Below are 20,323 nucleotides of genomic sequence, written 5' to 3' on the forward strand. Positions count from 1 at the left end.
GCAGAGAATTCCACTGTCAAACAGCCCTGATGGTCAGGAAGTTCTTCCTAATGTTTAGATGGAATCTCTTTTCCTGCACCTTGAATCTATTACTCCTGGTCCTAGTCTCTGAGGCAGCAGAAAAGCATGGCAAGTGCTTGGGGGACAGAATAGAAAATGTTAATGTGACCCACATGAAGCAGCAAAGGGAGGGGTCGGAGGTGGGGGCCTCTTTGAGGAATGAAGGCAGAGGGGAGTGGAACTCCCCTGCCATGGGGATCCCTTCCCCCTCCCCAGTTCTCTCTCAAAATAGCCGCCTCTGCCATTAAATACTATCAAAGGGAGGACCTTTGATGGAAGCAATCCAACGAGGGGTTTGTATCTCCTCCAACTGACAAGGATGAGCTGGAAGCAGAGCCGCCCCCCGCAGCAATCTGAAAAGGCAGGAAAGACACAGGCCAGCCACAGTGTCAGATTCACTCCTCGTTTCCCAAAGGAGCTGTCCCGTACCCTGTCAAGTTTAGCACCAGGCCCACCCAGTGACGCTTGTGAGACTTGCCAAGCAAGCTGAACGTCAGAAGGAAACACGAGACAGATCTTAACGGCTGTGTAACGGCTGTTCCACGGGGAGCAGCTTCTCTCTGCTGGAATGCCAAAACTGCCTGGCCGCTAAGACCCCGCTGGAAGCCTGTTTTCTTCAACCCCCCCCCCCCCCCCCCCACATACACAGAGTTTGGGATCAAAGTGTGTTGTGCAACACAGGCACCATGCGGCGCTTTGTGGACGATGGGCGGTAAGTCATGCCTTTCTGGCTGATTATTGTACTGCTTTGATTAGCTGTTTTTAATATCCGGTGCTTTGGAACTGTCATTTTCTCAAGATGTGACACCGTCAGAGAGACACTCTACCCACCCAAAGTTTCTGTCATCCTGCCCTTACTCTCTCTGTCCAAAATGACCCATCATTCAGATTTATGAATAAAAATATTTTTCCCCAATATAATCCACTGGTGTCTTTGCTGATCATTGCTGATCTTAACTGAGTCACGTCTGAACTCTGAAATTCTCTGATTTCATTGTTGAAAACTCTCATCTGTTAAAAAGGCCTTTGTTTAGTGTGGCTGGTTGGCCGGAAAAGCCTTCTGCGTCTTGAGCAGACGTTTTGCTGTGCGGAACTCACTCGGGGAAAGTCTGTGGTTCGGTAGCAGAGCATCCGTGCTGCATGCAAAAGGTTCCAGATTTGATTACTGGCATCTCCAGCTGACAGACACACAAGCTGATGGTGATTGGACCATTTGGTTCCTGAGATCCTAGAGAGTCACTGCCAGCTACAGCTGACAGTACCAAACTGTTGTTTTCAAATGTTGTTAGCTGCTTCCAGTTCCCTGTGGGGAGAGGGTGCAGGGCAGAGGCATAGGGGTCTCCAAGGAGCAGCCTGGCAGGGCGGGCCTGAGGGGAGGGATGTGGGGGGACGATTCTACACCCCTCCACGTGACCAGCTGGTGTGTGCCCGGGGACATATGACCCCACATCTCCCCATGAGCGCTCCGCCTCTGGTGCAGGGTATACATAAAATAAATGAATGCATAAATATGCTAGAATAGGTCAGCTGTCTCTAACTGTATCAAGAGCAACCTTGCATGTTTATGATCTCTTGCTGATTGCTAAAATTTCAGATGCTGACATAAATAAAGGCAAGGAAAAGAAATCCCACCATTTTTTATGGATAGACTGTGTACAGTCCCTCCGCTCCCCTCTGGGCTAAGAGCCCCTGATAGTTCCACAGCCCAGTTTTCATGCATTCATTACTACAAAGGAATTAAGTTAACTTTGTAATTGGCAATATGGGTTTCAGACAGCCAATCCTCATTACGATCAATTAGTCAAATGAGAAATATTAGCCAGCCAGAGCAGTTAATGATCTGCTAACACAAGGGCAATAAACCAAGGTCACTTGGAGATGGATTTTTCTCATTTACTCCGGCGAACCTTTTTCGATTAAATACACTGCCCCAGAAGAATGCCAGCAGAAAACACAGGCTCTTCTTGATTTGCAAGCACAGCAAAAAAAGAAAGAAGGGAGAAACTGAGCGATCTTTAGCAGCAAGGCGGCTGTCGAGGCTTTAAGATTCTTGACTGCATTTGAGCCACAGATCTGAGGGTGGGTTTTGCGAGGACGGTGGTGACACACGGCTCTAAGGAGCTGCCCAGGACTGCTTGTCTTTCTGTTGAATATTCTGTCCAACAGCAGCTCTCCAGGCAGCGAAGGAGGGTCTTGGCCAACACTTGTTCCTTTCGTTGGAGATCAGACCTGGAATGTTAATCTACAGAGTATCTACAGGAATGAGATTCTACAGAGTATGTATTCTGCCAGTGAACTGGCAGCAATCATCTTCCCTGCATCTTTTTGTTTATATCTCCCACAGAGTCTCTATCCGGGATGATTTACCATTTTGTCGGTCCCCTGCCCCCCACCCCACCCTACCCCGCCTGTAGGCCTCCTTGTTTCCATGCAACTTCCATTTGAGGAGGCTGCTGCCCACCTTTTGGGGATGGGGATTTTTAGCATTAATTGCTAGGACAGTCTTGTCAATTTCACTAGCATTAATTGCTAGGACAGTCTTGTCAATTTCAATAGCATTAATTGCTAGGACAGTCTTGTCAATTTCACTAGCATTAATTGCTAGGACAGTCTTGTCAATTTCACTAGCGTTAATTGCTAGGACAGTCTTGTCAATTTCACTAGCATTAATTGCTAGGACAGTCTTGTCAATTTCACTAGCGTTAATTGCTAGGACAGTCTTGTCAATTTCACTAGCATTAATTGCTAGGACAGTCTTGTCAATTTCACTAGCATTAATTGCTAGGACAGTCTTGTCAATTTCACTGCTCCAGTAAAAGACCTTCAAGGCTAAAATAAAAAGGAGTCCTGATTGTTCTGAAATGGTGGCCCAAAAGTGTAATACAATATTTCAAGTATAATAAAATTTTGTGAGCCAGATGCCTGTGATGCAATGCTCAAACAACTGCTGAGCACTCATGTACGAATAAATGCTGGTTCTTAAGGTGCCAATGTTTTATTTTGCTGAGTGGGGATTCTAATCTGAAGAACCAGGTTTGGTTTGGTTTTCCACTCCTCCACATAAACAGTGGACTTTTATCAGGTAATTTGTTCCCCGGTCCTACACATGAAGCCTGCTTGGGTGACCTTGGGCCAGTCACAGTTCTCTCCGAATGCTCTCAGCCCCACCTACCTCACAAGGTGCCTGTTGCGGAGAGGGGAAGAAAAGTTTGCAACCTGCTTTGAGACTAATTATGGTTGAGAAAAGTGGGGTATAAATCCAAACTCCTTTTTCTTCTGATCAGGTGAGTATCCTCTCTATTTGGGCGGCTTCTCTGGATTGCTAACGTTTTCATGTTTGCTCTTCCACACACGCTCTTCCCCCCACACAATCTCTAAAGCTTTGCCTTGATCCTGGGTGTGTCTCATTTGGGGCGAGGGAGGGGAGTGAATACATGTCCAAGTAGGTAAAAAGTTGGTGGGTAAAAATTTCAGTTCCCGGAAGGCAATATGGGGTAAGGCACATAAGCACCACACCCTCAGCCTGCTTGTAGCAACATCACAAGCTGAGAAAGAACTCACAGAAAAGAGGAGAGTGTTTGCATTTGTCCCCTACCTTTCTCTCCTGTAAGGAGACTCGTGGTGGCTTTCCTGTCCCCACAACAGACACCTTGTGAAGTAGGCGGGGCAGAGAGAGTTCAGAGAGAACTGTGACTGGCCCAAGGTCCCCCAGCAGGCTTCATGTGGAAAAGTGGGGAAACACATCTGGTTCACCAGATAAGCTTATGCCACTCAGGTGGAGGAGTGTGGAATGAAACCCATTTCGTTGTCTCAATGCCCACTAAGAAAGTTCCTCACTACTGATCTTGTTCTGATCTGAATCAAGGAGATTTCGCTCATCCCTTGTGCAAAACCATTTTTGAATTAGCTGACTAATGCATGTACTTTAGTAGAAACCTTCTCAACCTGAGGAAATCCCCCCCCCCCACTTCTAAGGTTCACAGACCAGCCAAAATAATCCACGCCACACATATTTATTCCAGGCATTATTTATTGAAAACACACCAAAATGGTAACCTACACACCTGGCTGAAACAAGCAAGTCTACTTGTCTGTGTTACGGAAAGTTCCTAGAATAATATTAATACATTCGGGTTATGTTAACATTGGTTCTGTGAAAGCATAATTCACCTCCCTCCCCCTAGTCAGAAAAATCAAACCAGTCTGTTTAAAGTACAGTGTAAATACAATGCAAAAGGAACCCCCCGACGCCCTCCCCAGTCTAAAACTACAGCGATCATGTCAAGGAAGATTACAGAAACACACATCATTGACTTCTTTTGTTTTAGGGTTTGGGTCCCCCCTCCCCAACCATGAAAATTTTAAGGCACATGATTGTTACAAACACATTGGCTACTAATTCACCAGTAAGCTGCTGAAATCTAGGGCTTTTGATTTTTTACACAAGAAGATTCCCTCCACTGGATTTGGGAGACTTTGCAAGCCACACACTCCAATTCTGCTGTCGCCGTCCTCTGATCTTACATCCACTCAGCCCTGAGCCGGAACAGTTTCCCCCATATGTGCGTTCCACTCAACCTGACTTGCATCGTGCACGTCAAAGACCCTAAAAGAATGCCGTGGCCCCTTTAAGGGAGCAACTGGTTTGACTGCAGCACAAACTTTTCTGGTCCACACCTCTCAGAGACTTGAATGTAGATTTCACAAAGTGGCACATGTACATCCACACAGCAGAGGCCCACTGCTAGTTCTCGCACACTCAGGCTTTTCACTTGACGACACATTATGTGTAGTGGGATCCACTCCACACAAGCAGTAGATCAAGGTGGTAGAGAGTCCTGAGCTGCCAGAATGAACTGTACTACTTCAGGCTGTGTCATATTTTAAACTATTCTGCTGGGCAAAAATACAAAAACAAAGCTTCTCTGCGAGCAGACGTAGCAGCAGAGTAGGCTGGGTTAAAAACGTTTCTTCCTAATGTACTAGGATTTCTTCTTTTAACTTCTGACCCTACTAGAATGGCCCAGGCTAGCCTGATCTTGTCTATATCTTGGAATCTAAGCGAATTGGCCTACCCAGATGTCAGACAATCAAGGAAGTCCAGGGTGGTTCTACTTGGTCCCACCTTGTCATCAGCCCCCCACACTTTGCTAGGACCTTCCAGTTTGAAGTGCATGTTTTTAAAAAATTCCAGGGAGTCTTTCAAGTGGGGCAGCCCTCCAGCTGTCATCTGAAACTGTTCCACTGGCTCTAGCACAGTGGTTCTCAACCTGGGGGTCAGGACCCCTTTGGGGGTCGAACGACCCTTTCACAGGGGTCGCCTAAGACTCTCTGCATCAGTGTTCTCCATCTGTAAAATGGATAAATGTTAGGGTTGGGGGTCACCACAACAGGAGGAACTGTATTAAAGGGTTGCGGCATTAGGAAGGTTGAGAACCACTTGAGCACTTCAAGACAACCCCCTGCATACATCAGACCCAGGTCCCTTGATGCTTTGCTTGTGTGGAGGACACATCCCCAATCAACTGTCACAGGAGGTGTGTTGTTACAGCCACTGGACACCCTACATGTCAACTGAGGCTTGCTCACCTGTTGACCTGTCAGGGTTCATATGAACAGAGGTGATGCCTACGCATGTGTGAACTCATTTGGACTTAGTGAGGGTAGAGCCCAAGGCAGCCAGAATGGAATGCACATGTCATGATGGATGTGTGAGTGGACTCTCCTGACCATCACCCTTGCAGATGAAAACACATATGAAATGCCAAGAATAGACAGCATGGATGTCTAGTTCTGAGCCATGCAATTGGCATAGAGAGGTGGCTGATGGTGTGCACTGATCAGCATAAATTTGTCCAACACTTTCAGAACCATGAAGGCTCTTTCTTCAACTTCTAAGATGCACCTCTTGATTCCCAGGCCAACATTTCATTCAAATCAACTTGGCAATTCAGAACTAGTTCCAGGTTTAATGATACTTCTCTAGAAAAACCCATAAGCATTCTAGGAGCAGGCAAAGAAAGCAACAGGCACACATAGTGAAGCCGGGATCTCTATGAACCTGATCAGCAGACAATAATAAAGCTATGATTATGGGTACTAAACCCTCTCCTGGCCTATTCTGCAAAAGAAGTTACAATATGCCAGTCTTTCTTTGGCACCTAAAATAGCTGGCATTGCCACATGCTCAAGAGCATCCAAGGGGAATAAGACACCAGTCCTGATGTTCTCAGACGTGCATGGAAGCTTTGGTGGAATGAGATGAAAACACTTTGCCAGGCAATAGTGGACAACCAAACACAGCCTTGCAAAGGTGGGAGCTCAACCAAAGATCTCAGCCATCTGTGCCTCCTAAAAACAACAGCATGGAATCCTTCCAGGAACTCAAAGCTGACCCTTTGGCAGAGCTTCCAAAGTACCAAGAAGACAATCGTCCCCCATATCTCTTGTTGAGGGAGAGAGAATCCCATCAGTGGGTATTATCCATCCTTGGGGTAAACATAATGATTCTGGGTGAAGATGTGACTACCGCCTGCTATAGTGCAGAGAATTTAAGACCACACCAAGCTGTGGAGCCTAGCCTTCATTCCACAGTAGAACATATGTTCTGCTCTGACTGGCAGTGGCTCTTTACGACCTCAAGATTAAAGATCTTTCCTGCCTGAGACTGGAGATTTTGGATACTGAACCTCGGACTTCCAACATGCAAAGCGGGTGCTCAGCTACCAAGCCTTGAACTTTTGCCGAATCCATGCACTGTACTGTGTCAGTCTATCTAGTTCAGGGATCTTCAAACTATGGCCCTCCAGATGTTCATAGACTACAATTCCCATGAGCCCTACCACTTGGCCATGCTGGCAGGGGCTGATGGGAATTGTAGTCCATGAACATCTGGAGGGCCATAGTTTGAAGACCCCTGATCTAGTTGAATATTTCCTACTCTGACTGGCAGCTGCTGTCCAGGGTCTCAGGCATGCGAAAAAAAGAGAGACCTGACACTTTAGTGGGAAGTGCCAATGACTGAATCTGGGACTTTCAGCATTATGTAGCTTGTGCTCCACCACATCCGGGATATGGATTTGTGAACAAATAAAAGAAGTCCATCGCTGTATTTTATGGAACTCAGTTCTGCTTCTGTTAGTCAAGAGGGAAGTCAGTGAATTCCTGCCCTGGGGCCTTTGGGAATTCTGCCCATTCTACCACATGAATAGATCTCACCAGACAGAGTCAACATTTTCAAGCAAACTTTCTCAGCTATGATATGTAGAAACTTGCTTTTTAAACAGAATGAGAGTAGGGGTTTCTCTTGGTAAGGAAGGGCAAGTCCAGCGGGTGACTGACCAGTCCCATTGAAGCCTAGCACAAAATCCAGCACTTTTCTAAGCTTAGTTAGAATAATGGGACATATGCCTCCGCACCCCCAGGGATTTTAGGAATATTCCCTGTACTGACTCAGGGAAGCTGATCCACATTACCTTTGGAGATTGATTAGAGATTCCTATGGCTGGTTCAAACTATGGAGAGCAAAACATGCCAGTCTTCTCAAATTACAACCACCAGAAAGCAGCAACATTAATATTATGGCCACTGGCCAATAAACATTGCCTTATTCAATCAGATCCAAAGTACGTCAAACCTGTGCTCTGTTGCCAAGGGTGGCCAACCTGATAGTCCACATAAACTTCATACTGCATTGCCCAGACCTGTTCACTCCCACCTGGATGGCCTAAGCTAGCTTGATCTCACCAGATCTCAGAAGCTAAGCAACGTCAAACCTGGTTAATATTTGGATGGGAGACCACCAGGAATACCAGGAGAAGATATTAGAAGGCAATGGCAAACCACCCCTGTTAGTCTCTCACCTTGAAAACCCTCTGGGTTGCTGTAAGTTGGCTGCCACATGGCAGCACTTGACACACTCAGACATCTACCCCACACCTATGTGGCCCGAAGCGTCTGATAATCTGGGGTTTCTGAAGACTGAGATTTATTTGAAGCCACTACGGTTAGTGGCTGGCTGTACAGAAACTGTGTGAATGGCAGAGCAGAAGAGCTGTGTTGCAGCCGGCAGGAGGCCGTTTGCCTGCCAGAAAGCTGTATCTCTTGCACACATTGTGCTGGCATGCAAAATAAACACGTGAGGTTGTCTTTACACACCCAGTGTAAAAATGACCCCTCTTCCTAAAAAAGCCCTACATCAAGATGCACAGGAAAGCTCCTTCGCCAGGGTCATGTTTCAATCTGGCCCCTGTTCGGGGTTTCAGTGACAAAGTGGTCCTTAAAAGTCTTTAAATGCACTGAGTTGAACTGCCCACTCTAGCCTGATATTGCCACATCTTGGAAGCTAAGCAGGGTCAGCCCTGGTCAGGACTTGGATGGGAGACCATCAAGGTAGTCCGGAGATGCTGCGCAGAGGAAGGCAGTGGCAAACCACCTCTGAATGTCTCTTGCCTTAAAAACCCTACAGGGTCACCACAATTCAAATGAGACTTGACAGCACTTTCCACCACCAAAGGGTCAGGGGCATCGTTCTGGCCGTACTTGTGAAGCTCCCTGTGATTGATTTATTTGCACTATGACTTCACATAGAAAGATCTTTGTTGAGCAGAGTATGGAAAGAAGCGCTGCCCAGGTCCCTGTCACACGTCCCGGCAGGTGCCTCTAAAGGTCCCCCCCCCCTCCAGGGTGCTGTGTGGTTTCCGGGCTGTATGGCCGTGTTCTAGCAGCATTCTCTCCTGACGTTTCACCTGCATCTGTGGCTGACATCTTCAGAGGATCTGAAGATGTCAGCTACAGATGCAGGCGAAATTTCAGGAGAGAATGCTGCTAGAACACGGCCATACAGCCCGGAAACCACACAGCACCCCAGTGATTCCGGCCATGAAAGCCTTCGACAATACATCCCCCCTCCGTTGGTACAAGACGCACGGATTACTAATATCAGTGGGAAATAGCAACAAGAAGCTGCAGCACACCCAAGTGACACACAGAACTAGCAGTTACGTACACAAAGAACATGTGGGGAGGAGGGGGTGTCGAGAGAGTAAGTGGTCCTAACCGAAGGGCAAGTCCAGCGGGTGACTGACCGGTCCCATTGAAGCTCCTTCGAGGAATTCCATGTTTCAGTTCGTTACAGACAGCCCATCACCGCGACTAATCTGGACCACCCAGACAGCGGCACATTTGCCTTCAGAACTGGGCCTTCTCGCCAAGGAGAGCACATTTATGTAACAAACTTCAACAGGGTTCAGACCAGATTCACAGTTGTGACATTACCCCAGGAAACCCAAAAATGATGATACCAAGAATTCAGGTTGCAAGAAGGAGGTCAGGCCAGACCAGTGGTCCAACCAAGTCCAGATAGATGCCACCAAGAAGCCATAAGCAGGGCCTAAGCGCAACTGTCTTTCCAGTTGCTTGCCGGCAGCTGATATTTTGAGGTATGCTGCCTCGGAAGCTGGCAGTTCTATTCAGCTATCAGGGCTAATAGCCGTCAATTCACCAAGAATTCAGCTCTTCTCCTTTTAAAGCCATATTTGCCAGAATTATGTAAGAAATTCTTCAATCGTTTATTGTACTACAGCACTTCTCAAGGAAGAGGCTATGACCATTGAAATGGTTTGAGCAGGCTGTGCATAATCCACATCTAAACACAGCAAAATGTGGCAGCTTAAATTGATTATGCAAGTCAAAGCAAGTCTATTTGGGTTCCACAAGTCATTGGTCAGGGCCAATGAGTGCTGAGCGGAGCAGCAAAGTGCCTTTGTCCAACTAAAGAAAGTACAACAGTCTTTCCTCTCTTTCATAGTAGCATTTATACTTTGAAGTCACAGCCTGGGGAGCCTTGGAAAGTAGAGGTGCCCACACACCAAACTCAGTCAGCCACTTCTGTGCTCCACAGCCAATCCAAGCCTGTTCCTGGCAATCTTCCCCTTTTGTTTGCCACCTTCTCTCGTTTCCTAACCTCCCAATGGCACTTGGTCCCCCCCCCCCCCCCCAATAACTGACCTGCAACAAGGTATCAGGAAGGGATTCTGACGTCTGAAAGGCACAAGAGCCTTGGGACAGTCAGAAGGAAACGGCGGCAGCACGATAAGAAATGCCACTGAACGTAAGCGTCTAGACAGGGTTTTTTTTCCCCCAGTGGCATTTTGGCTCCCAGTCCTTTGGTAAATAACAGAGAGTAACAGAACTGGGCACAGACTGATGCCGGGATGATCTAGGCCTTCCTCTCACATGGGCCTATTAAACTACAAAGCAGACTCAATTGGCTATTATTGGCAGACAAGCTTTTTTTAAAAAAAGAAACCCTTTGTATACAAAAAGAATTACACAAGATTCTTAAAGATGGTATAAAAGTGTTTGGCATTAACAGCCCAGTTAAAAGGATCTTCACTGATCAATAGTAGAAGTATGAAAGAGCACCATTGTTAGAAGCTAGAGAAGGTTTTGATCTGGATTCAAACTCTTTGTTGTTTAGATGCAAAGACACCCCCAGTTAGAATCCAAAGAGAGCAATTGGCCTTCAGTTCTCTTGGCCAGCTCAGCCTCTCTCTTATTGGTCATCGTGACCTTCTTTTGATTCAAATTGCCTCTGCTTTCTTAAAGGCCCAGAAGTAACCCCAGTAGAATGACTGAGATGGCAAAGGGTGGGGAACGGGTTGTATCTGCTTGTGTCTGTACTATACAAATTTCTAAATAGCTTCTGGCACCGGTCTTTCCCTGAATTGATGCAAAAAGAAAATGCTTTCCAGCCACAAACTTTACTTACATAGTTTTGGCAACCTATTTTCTGCACAACAATATATAGATATAGGTATATATTTATATATGTAATTCATGTCAAATTTTATTTTCTTTATACTCCAGAAGATACAAAGCTCTTGATGCTTACTTTTTTTAAAAAGGATTTTTAAATTTTTTTACAAAAAAGTTAGATGTTTAACTAATACAGTAAATTTTTTTGTTTCATTTTTATCTCCCCACCTCCCCGCCCTTATCATTTTAAATTATAAAGGAAACAGCAGGCACTAAAAAAAAAAAAAATTATCCAAAATTAAATTTACTGGATTCAAAAACATGTGCTTTCCAGTCACATCATAAGTGAATGTGGCAACCAACCAATTTTAGTGGAAGAGAAACAGAGGGCAAGAGAAAGAGTTGGCAAATGTTGTGAATGAGTTTTTTTTACAAAAAAAATCAGAACCCTCCTGTCATTTCTTGTCTATACCAGACCAAATCCTAAATTAACGTGGTTAAAGCACAAAGAATCACTGTATACTGTATAGAGGGAAGAAAAGGGATATGGTTAAATCCACCAATGGCCAAAGTCTTCTACCAAGACTCATGTGACAAAGAAACTCTGGAGAAGATTTTGCTCATAAGTGGGAAATCGTCATTTCTCAATTGTGAATTACAGACTAAAGAATCCACACCTGTGACTTGAAGAAAAAAAACATGTTACAATTCCCTTTGAAACACATTTTGTTAATATTCTAGTCAAAACCATAGAAGCAGTCCAGCAGTGGGTGATTATTTGAACATCAAAAATAAAATCTGAAGCGTGCAGTTGCATTCCAATCACATCCCCTTAAAACAAGGACACTTCCACGTTGTTCAAATGTTATGGCAAACAGAACCTGCCCCAAGGCACTGGAAGTTCAGTTGCCATGGACTGAACACTGACATGCTGAAAATTAAGAAGGGAGGGAAGGACTCCCCCTCTTTCTAACACATCATGAATGTCAGAATCAAGGAAAAGTCAATCTGCTCCAGACTTGTCTGAGGTTTCTGAATGAGGACAGCAAAAAAACCATGGATGAACCATTTATATGTTTGGAAGTACAAAAAACAAGAGCCATTACAGAAGTCAAAAAGGCAGAAGAATTGTACACCAGGTTGCAGTGACGGTAGAGAGAGCACAGTGTTATATTGCTCCCGTCAGTTTCGACTACCACATTCCGAGCCATTCAACCAAGATTTTCCCCCCCTTTCTTCTTTCAACAAATCCCAACAAACAACTCAACACTTCCACTCTTCCCAAAGAATAAAACCTCAATGATTAGGGCACAAAAAATAATCGGAATTGCTATTTTTTTTTAAAAAAAAATTCACAGTTCAAAAATAAGAAAAGGAAGAAAAAAGTGCTATTTCTCATGACTACCGAGGATATACTTTTGAATGTTTTTGCAGTTTCTCCTTCGCTCGCCTTTTGATTTCCTTCCCCATCTCGTGACCTTCATTTCGTACTTGGCACCATCCACTTAGAAGAGTCAGCTAAGAACCTAATCTGTTAGACGTAAGCATGGATTTTGATTCTGCCTTCTCCGGTGGGAAGGGGCTGTCAGCCAGGAATGTAACAGCCCGGCTTGTAAGGCAGGTTGCTCAAGGCCTGCCTGATGGAGACCACCCGGCCCCCCACGCACCCCACGGAATCCGCAGCCTGTTTGGTTCCACCGATGCAAAAAACAAATGCAAGGCCCTCTGAATCCGAATGGCAGTGATGAGTAATGAGATCCTGTGTGTTGATTTCTTCTTTTAGTTGAGGAAATAATAATTATAAAACAAGCGGCTGGACTTTAGCCCTGAAAAAAAGGAAAGTCAGAACCAATTAATACAGAGAAGGGATTTGGGGGGGTGGGGGGATTTGTAACTGTGCAGTCCATGCTGACTTCCCCTCCTTTAATAGGGGTGATCACCACAAATTGCCTCTTTCCGAACTCCCCAAAGGACACACACACACACACACACACCCGCCAAGAGTTGTGTGCACCTTCTAGTTCTCTGGCTCCAAAGCTCCAGCAATGATCATGCACGTACTCTCTCGTACTACTTCTGGTGTGGTTTGAGCTCTATGTGAATTGAGAGCATCCCCTGCTGCTTAAGCAGACGTTCTGAGGTGCGTGCTTGGTTTGTGCAGGGATGCCAGCGCATCACTTCTTCTAGGACTGTCACACCCTCGCCAGCCATCTTTCGACCATGGGATACCCCTGAAGCAGCATTCAGAACCTCTTTAAACATCAGGAGAGCAAGACTGGAGTCCGGGTTGTACCATAAAGGCCAACAAAGCTTCCAGTGTGTGAGCTTCTGAGAATGGAAGAAGTAGGAACGGAGATCCCTGACCCCTCTATTCCAGCCAGAAGGTCAGAAAGGGGCTGCAAAGATTTATTAGTCACCATTCTTCCTTATGGAAGTCAAGGCAGCTTACAAAAACAAAGTAAAACAGATCAAATGAAATATGTTAAAACCATAAAACCAAAATGTAAAATCACGATTTAGGACTGTTACTAAACTTAATCAAATTCAGTCCTAAACCAAAATGTATTCAACTGTCTCCTAAAGATCCAAAGTGTGGGGGGCCAGGTATGCCTCCCTGGAACAGTCGGGGTATCAAGGTGCAATGCAAAATGTCATCCGTTTGATCTGAGAAGGGGGGAAATGCTTAGGGAGAGGGAAACCACCATTTGCAGGGAGAGAAGAAATCCCATGTCCCTATTTAGTCCGGGCATGTGTGTGGGCCCATTGCTCTGAATTTGTAGAGTTCAGCAATCTAAAGCTCAGTTGTAATCTTCCCTTGAAACTTTTCTTTGAGGACTTGAGCTTGTTTGGAGGTTCTAGCAGGGGAGCGCAGCTATCGTATACCCTTGACCGAAGAACGGTACACTCCTTCTATCTGGGATGGTCATCCTCTTCCACCGAGCGCACAGCTTCGGGAGGGATGCACATGGAGCGGTGAGGGAGATAGGGGACACCCGCCTAGCCAGCCAGATCAGCCGAATCAACCCTGGCGATCAATGGGGTGACAGATGTGGCAGCCAGATCGCCCTCACATCCTCTTTGAGGACTTCTGTTCTTAGATCAGCAATGGACTACCCTGGGCCCTTTCTGCACAGCAAATTTAAAGAAGGTTGCAGGCAGGATACATGAACCATCCTCGCCCCGGGCTGTTCGCATGGCTGGTCGTCCTGTGGACAACCAGTGCATCGGCCAGGGCAGGCGCCTTTGCACTGAGGCATGTCTTGTTTTTTTTACTTACCTCCCACCAATGTGCAGCTATGCAGGCAGGCATACATGAACCCCCAGAGACTTGCTGACGCCTCATGTCCCCAGAAGTGCCTGTGTGGCTCCGTAGATGGGAGCCGGGAGGTAAACGAAAAGGGGAAAACGCAGCCACATAATGCACCACTTGCCAGGCAGTTTTGCTTGGCTGCGGCTGCGAGGCGCATTAAAACAAAAGAATTGCAGATAGTGCAATTCTTGAAAAACCCAGGGGGGGAGGGCAGAGCAGACTCACGTTAGGAGCGGAATCTGTGCGAAGTACCCCCCCAACACAGGTTTTATCCCACCCTTAACCCGTGTTAATTGACCCATGCAGAAAGGGCCCTGGAAGGTTAAAATGTTCTCCAGTGCATCCTGACCCCCTTCTTTGCAATCCCCCTCCCACCTTCTGACTGGGTTGTAAGGGCTCAGTGACCTCCATTCCCACGTGAAACTGATGAAGGAAGGCTTTGAAAAGAGGCCAGAAAGCTCCTCCAGGTCCCCAAAGGAGAGGCAAACAGACTAAAAATGAAGCAAGTAAATAAGATATGAAAGTGAGATATGAAAAAAATAGTGAGGGGAGTCCAAGTATGAAACTACAGGGCCTCACATATGAATTTCTCTGATATATTTCAAGGCACACTCTCCAGCCACTCATACTGGTTATCAGGTGAGAATTTAAAATCAGAATAATCAGAATGGTTAAAATTGCACAGGTGCCTTGGTGTGCTACTCAACGGGGAAGGAGACGTGCATTTTAAAAATGTCCACCACTGTGGAAGAGAGTTTTAAACTGCTGTTAATTTTGGTTTAATTATTCCTCAGCAGGACTGCCTCTTTGAAAGTTTATTTTTAAAAATTAATTCACGTGTGCCCAGAGATAGATAGATAGATAGATAGATAGATAGATAGATAGATAGATAGATAGATAGATAGATAGATAGATAGATAGAGAGAGAGAGAGAGAGAGAGAGAGAGAGAGAGAGAGAGAGAGAGAAATCTGATGGTCCAAGGCATGCATTATTAATTCCGATCACACCTTGAACAGTCAGCTGATTTAGAACTTTCAATAAGAAGCAAAACTTTTTGAGAGAGCGGGAGCAAATGTGTGATTTGAGAAAAAGGGGGAATTGGGCCATCAATCAAAAGGAAAAGGAAAGAAAATACCCACAGAGCAGTAGTTTGGCGCTGCAATGGCCATGGACGTTTCCCACAGCTGCTTACCAGCACATTTGAGATCACAGCACACGTGCAGCCGGCCTGGCTTAGGGGCCAAAGCATGAATCTGACTTTAGAAACCTATGTTCAAATCCTCATGCGAGAAGGAAGTGGTTCTATCAAAGTGAGGCAGGATGACAGTGATCGAACGCAGCCAGTCCTAAGTGGGAAGTCAACTGGGGACTAGAGTGGACATGGGCCACGGATTGGCAGAAGTGGGAAGTGCCACTCAAGTGCCACTTAGATTCCAGGTGAAACCAGCCCCTTTTCGATTTTTCCTTGAAAATAAAAATCATAGGAGGATGCTTTCATTGGCTTGTAGTAACACCCTGCCATCTGCTGTCTTAGAGGCAAATTCAAGAAAATCCCCTATGAACAGAGGCTCTGTGGTTGCTCCCTGGAAGAAGTGGATTTGCTTGAACACAAGTGCCCCTGATATGATAAGCTTAGAGAAGAAACCCTGGGGCCTAACTTGACTGAATGGGTTGGAAAAGATAACAACAGGAAACTGAACAATTTGCTGTTGGGTAAGGACCAAAGGATTTCCAGTAATGTAGCTCGGTTTTGTGTTTTAATAAATAAATACAGGAAAGCAAGTGGATAAGAGACCATCAGTTCTTTTAGATGAATGTTCAAATAAGTTCTATTTTATATTTTAACTTTTTACCTCTTTGTTTGTAAAAGTTTGGCATTCGGCCTTCTATGAATTATTTTATTACTGGTTGTTAACCATAAATAAAGATTCATTCATTCACTCAAATATGGAGGAAATAAAAAAGGAATAAGACATGGCTCAGGATCAGAAACAGGGGTTGGGAGCAAAGCTTGAAGTGTCAGTCCACGATTGGACAGGCAAACCGCTGCATGGGGCAAGTTTACCTGCAGGGTTGGTGGGTCTGAAGATTGATCCTGTTCCCTGACTTACCTCCTGCTGCTTGGATTACTACCTGCTTGGGCTGCCCTTGCTAACAGGCTGCAGTGGTGTTATGCACAGACGACAAAGTTTCAATATTCAAGAACTGTTAGGGCTGTCAGGATGCAGTGCTTAGAATGAACACAGCCCTGACAGCCCTAACAGTTTCCATCCTCTAATGCACAGGTGTCAAACTCGCAGCCCTCCAGATGTTATGGACTACAGTTCCCATCATCCCCCGCCAGCATGATGCTGGCAGGGGATGAGGGGAACTGTAGTCCATAACATCTGGAGGCCATGAGTTTGACACCTGTGCGTAATGGATCAGAGCTATGGCAGGGTCATTCCTAAGGAAAGCACTGTAGCTCTGCTAAGAGGCTTCTCAAGGGGGATATGTTAGCAGTTGGAGAATATGTTATCCTCCAAAAGTAAGATTGGCTACTGATCTTATACTCTTTTTTTGGAGAATCATGACAAGATTAACAGATCCCCCCTGAAAGAATTTTGGGAAATTTAACTGAAAAATAAAATATATCTTTGCTTTATTTTGCTCCAACAGCTCTGGCCTTATTTTTTATCTCTAGTTTGGCCCTGAGCCAAGGTTCCCATTTTGGCTGCTGTTCAAGGTTCCCACAATGGCTGCTGTTCAGCTATTGTTGTCCAGCCATTGGCAACGCCATCCAGCTCAGAGTTACTCCAGTCCAAAATCACTGACTTCAAGTGGAGTAACTCTGCAACTGGATTGTACTGGCCATGCATTTCCATCTAACACAGAGAGTGCCGGGCGGGGAGAGTGTCTTTGTTTTTCTTAATGAAGAGTGAGGAGAGATAAATTTGACTCCTCCATGTACTTTACCTCATGGTACTCCAAGGATGAAAGCTTTTTTCCCTCTATAATCCCAGCAGTTATTCTGGCTAGTGGGGTTGCCAGCGCCATGTTAGGAAACATCTGGAGATTCGTGTGGTGGAGCCTGAGGATGGCAGGATTTGGGGAGTGGACGGACATCAGTGGGTATAATGCCATGGGGGCCATGCCAGCAGGGGCTGATGGGAATTGTAGTCCATGAACATCCAAAGCACCAGAGTTAGATACCTCTGATATACATTAAACAACATACACATACGAGCCATTTTCTTAAATTGTCTGCTTCAGCCTGTAAAGGAACTAGGTAGCTAGAGAGAGCACGCAGTGATGCAGGTCATGCACAAAAAGTTAATCACAAGCACCAATTACCACAAAAAGAACCTACCATGCATGCAAATTAGACCCAGGAGTCAACAGGCTGGGGTTTAGGGTCACGGGCATCCACCAGAGTCACCGAAGCCCTGTTACTCCTGTTAAGGGTTTTCCTATTTGTGTCATTCTGCAGCAAACAGGGTGAGGCGTTAAAAAGGCAAAACAGAGCCGATTAATCCAACAGACAAACAAACAAACTCGGCAGTTCAAAAGGGTTGCAGGGAAGCATTAGTGCAGATTGAGAGAGGGAGACAGAGAGATTCAGCAACGGCGCCGGCGAGCGTCAACCCAATCCAACTGTGGCTAATGAAAAAGTGAGGCTCGCTATAGCGGAGTCAAGGGATTGCAAACCACTTGGAAATCAACACACACTTCACTTTTTGATTTGGGGTACGGTGTATGCCTTCAGAGCAGGGGGACCATTGTTGCTTTTCCTGTAGTACTTGTTGCTACCTTGTCTAGAGAGCAAACCATAAATGTGATCTGAGCCTATTACCTGGGAGGGCCAATATATATATGAATATATGTGTGTGTGTGTGTGTGTGTGTGTGTGTGTGTGTGTGTGTGTGTGTGTGTGTGTGTGTATATATACACACACACACACACACACACACACACCTCCCATAGGAAATACTGTCAGCTTAGGCAGATATTGAGCATTATATGTCCTGAGCTCTCATATTCTGAGTTACACAACATTAATTTGAGATGACACGTGTCTCTCATTCCCACCCCACCCCCACAACAGAATTAAGTGCCAGTTTTGGCAACTGATGACATTTTTTTCTAAGTTTTGTGGCAAGATCTAATAATCAGAATTAGTACAATCCATTTTCTTTCCTGCTTGTACCTCTGGGTTTTACCATCCTCCCGCTCCGCCCTCCTTTGCATCTCCCCCATCAAACTACTATCAGAATTCAAATTCTTGGTTTTCTCATGTTTTCCTCCATGAGCCAACTTTAGTGTAGGCTGGGGTAAAAATTGTGGGTAACAAGAAACGTATTCACACTCTAATGAACTGAGTGGTAGCGTCTCTAATAATACCAACCAAATAATGTGCTAAATAAACTCAATTTTATAAATGCCAAACCTCATTGGTGATGCAACTTAGCATTATGCCTTATATAAATAACCTTATAAATTTCTACATTCCAAGTCCATATATACTTTACCACAAATAAATCTGAGAGAACAGTCAGTAATGTAACATGTAGAAAAATCTTCAAAAGCTTGCATATAAGTCTTAGAAAGTCCTCCGTCCTTTTTATAAGAGGCTCTTGATGCAAAAATAATCTTTTCCGAGTAGCACCAGCACACAATAAATTTACCACCGGAGCATAAGTCTTTGCAAAGGTACTCAATCCTTGTGGGGTAAAAATTGTACCATTAATTGTCTGACTTCCCTCAAAAACCTGTTCAGATAAGTGCTGCTATATGGGTGTGAATGTGCTGGGGAGATCCACTAATTTATTTACTGTATATACTCGCGTATAAGCCCACTTTTTCAGCACAGTTTTTGTGCCAAAAAAGCTCTCCTTGGCTTATACGCGGCCACCGCCACCCCCCTCATTCCCCTCATTCCCCTCACTCACTCACTCACTCACTCACTCACTCACTCACTCACTCACTCACTCACTCACTCACTCACTCACTCACTCACTCACTCACTCACTCACTCACTCACTCACTCACTCACTCACTCACTCTCACCCACCCACCCACCCACCCACTGATCTTTTCCTTTCTTAAGATTGCTTAAGCAATCTTTGGAGCATTGCACTTTTAAGAGAATGATAGAGACACCCTGTCTGAGCGGCAGCTTCCCTGGAGCCACGCCTTCAGAGCTGGCCGGGGAAAGGAAAAGGTGAGTGGCTTAGGGAAAGGATGGGCGGCGGTGGGCAGGAGCCTGCTGGCCCCCACATAGGCTTGTGCCCAGCGTCTGGGGTTGCTGCTGTGGGGATCCGGGAGGCGGCAGGGGGAGCAATCAGGGTTGCTTCCTTGCTTCCTTGCAAGCAAGGAAATGCCAAATAGAGCAGTCGTCTGCTTTTTTGGTTTCCTTGCTTGCAAGCAAGGAAACTCCAAAAGCAGGTGAATGCTCTGTCCACCGTTTCTTTGCTTGCAAGCAAGGAAACACCAGAGCAGCCAAGGGGATCCAAGGGGAGCAAAGGCTGCTGTGGGGATCCAGGAGGCGGCAGGGGGTGGGAGTGATCCGGTGGGGAGCGGGCGCCCCGACTCTTCCCTGCCCCCACCTACTTTGGAGTTACCACCCTCAACTTATACGTGAGTCAATAAGTTTTCCCAGGTTTTGGTGGTAAAATTAGGTGCCTCGGCTTATACACGGGTCGGCTTATACACGAGTATATACGGTATCTGTTATCCTGGTGCCATTCTCGTCCCAGTTCTCTCTGCAGTTCGCTAGTCTGTCATCCAAACAGTGCTCAGCAGATTTGTGTCTTGCTCCCCCAAAATAAAATTGCAAACAGCAATGAACTACTAACCAAGCTTTTCGCTTCATGCACACATACTGGAAAACTGTAAAGAGCTGTAAATTCTCACGACTGACACCATGAAAAAACCCCATAAGGGCAATCTCACAGTAGAGTTTTTTTGGGGATTGGATTTATATCCCCCTTTTGTCTCCTGCACAATCTTACAATCTCCTTGCCCTTCCCCCCTCACAACAAACACCCTGTGAGGTGGGTGGGGCTGAGAGAACTCCGTAGAGGTGTGACTAGCCTAAGTTCACCCATCTGGCATGTGTTGGAGTGCGCAGGTTAATCTAGTTCCCCAGTTAAACCTCCACAGCTCAAGTGGCAGAGCGGGGAATCAAACCCGGTTCTCCAGATTAGAGTACACCT

At 45.7% G+C, this 20,323-nt stretch overlaps 1 protein-coding gene across 10 annotated transcripts in view; it reads right to left on the reverse strand.

Annotated features, from left to right (window-relative positions):
* Positions 1-10,809: 10,809 nt before the first annotated feature.
* Positions 10,810-20,323, reverse strand: part of ARVCF (ARVCF delta catenin family member) — a 482,167-nt gene continuing 472,653 nt past the window's right edge. For 9 of the 10 annotated variants that reach the window (XM_048514629.1, XM_048514620.1, XM_048514626.1 and 6 more), the window contains 2 exons: positions 17,479-17,592; positions 10,810-12,644 (listed from right to left, as the gene is read on the reverse strand). In XM_048514629.1, coding sequence (XP_048370586.1) covers positions 17,491-17,592 — 102 coding nt within the window. In that variant the 3' untranslated portion in view covers positions 10,810-12,644; positions 17,479-17,490. The remainder of the gene's footprint in view (positions 12,645-17,478; positions 17,593-20,323) is intronic. The other variant, XM_048514624.1, reaches the window with a different exon arrangement.

The sequence above is a fragment of the Sphaerodactylus townsendi genome, linkage group LG13, assembly GCF_021028975.2.
Source record: "Sphaerodactylus townsendi isolate TG3544 linkage group LG13, MPM_Stown_v2.3, whole genome shotgun sequence".
Taxonomy (NCBI): domain Eukaryota; kingdom Metazoa; phylum Chordata; class Lepidosauria; order Squamata; family Sphaerodactylidae; genus Sphaerodactylus; species Sphaerodactylus townsendi.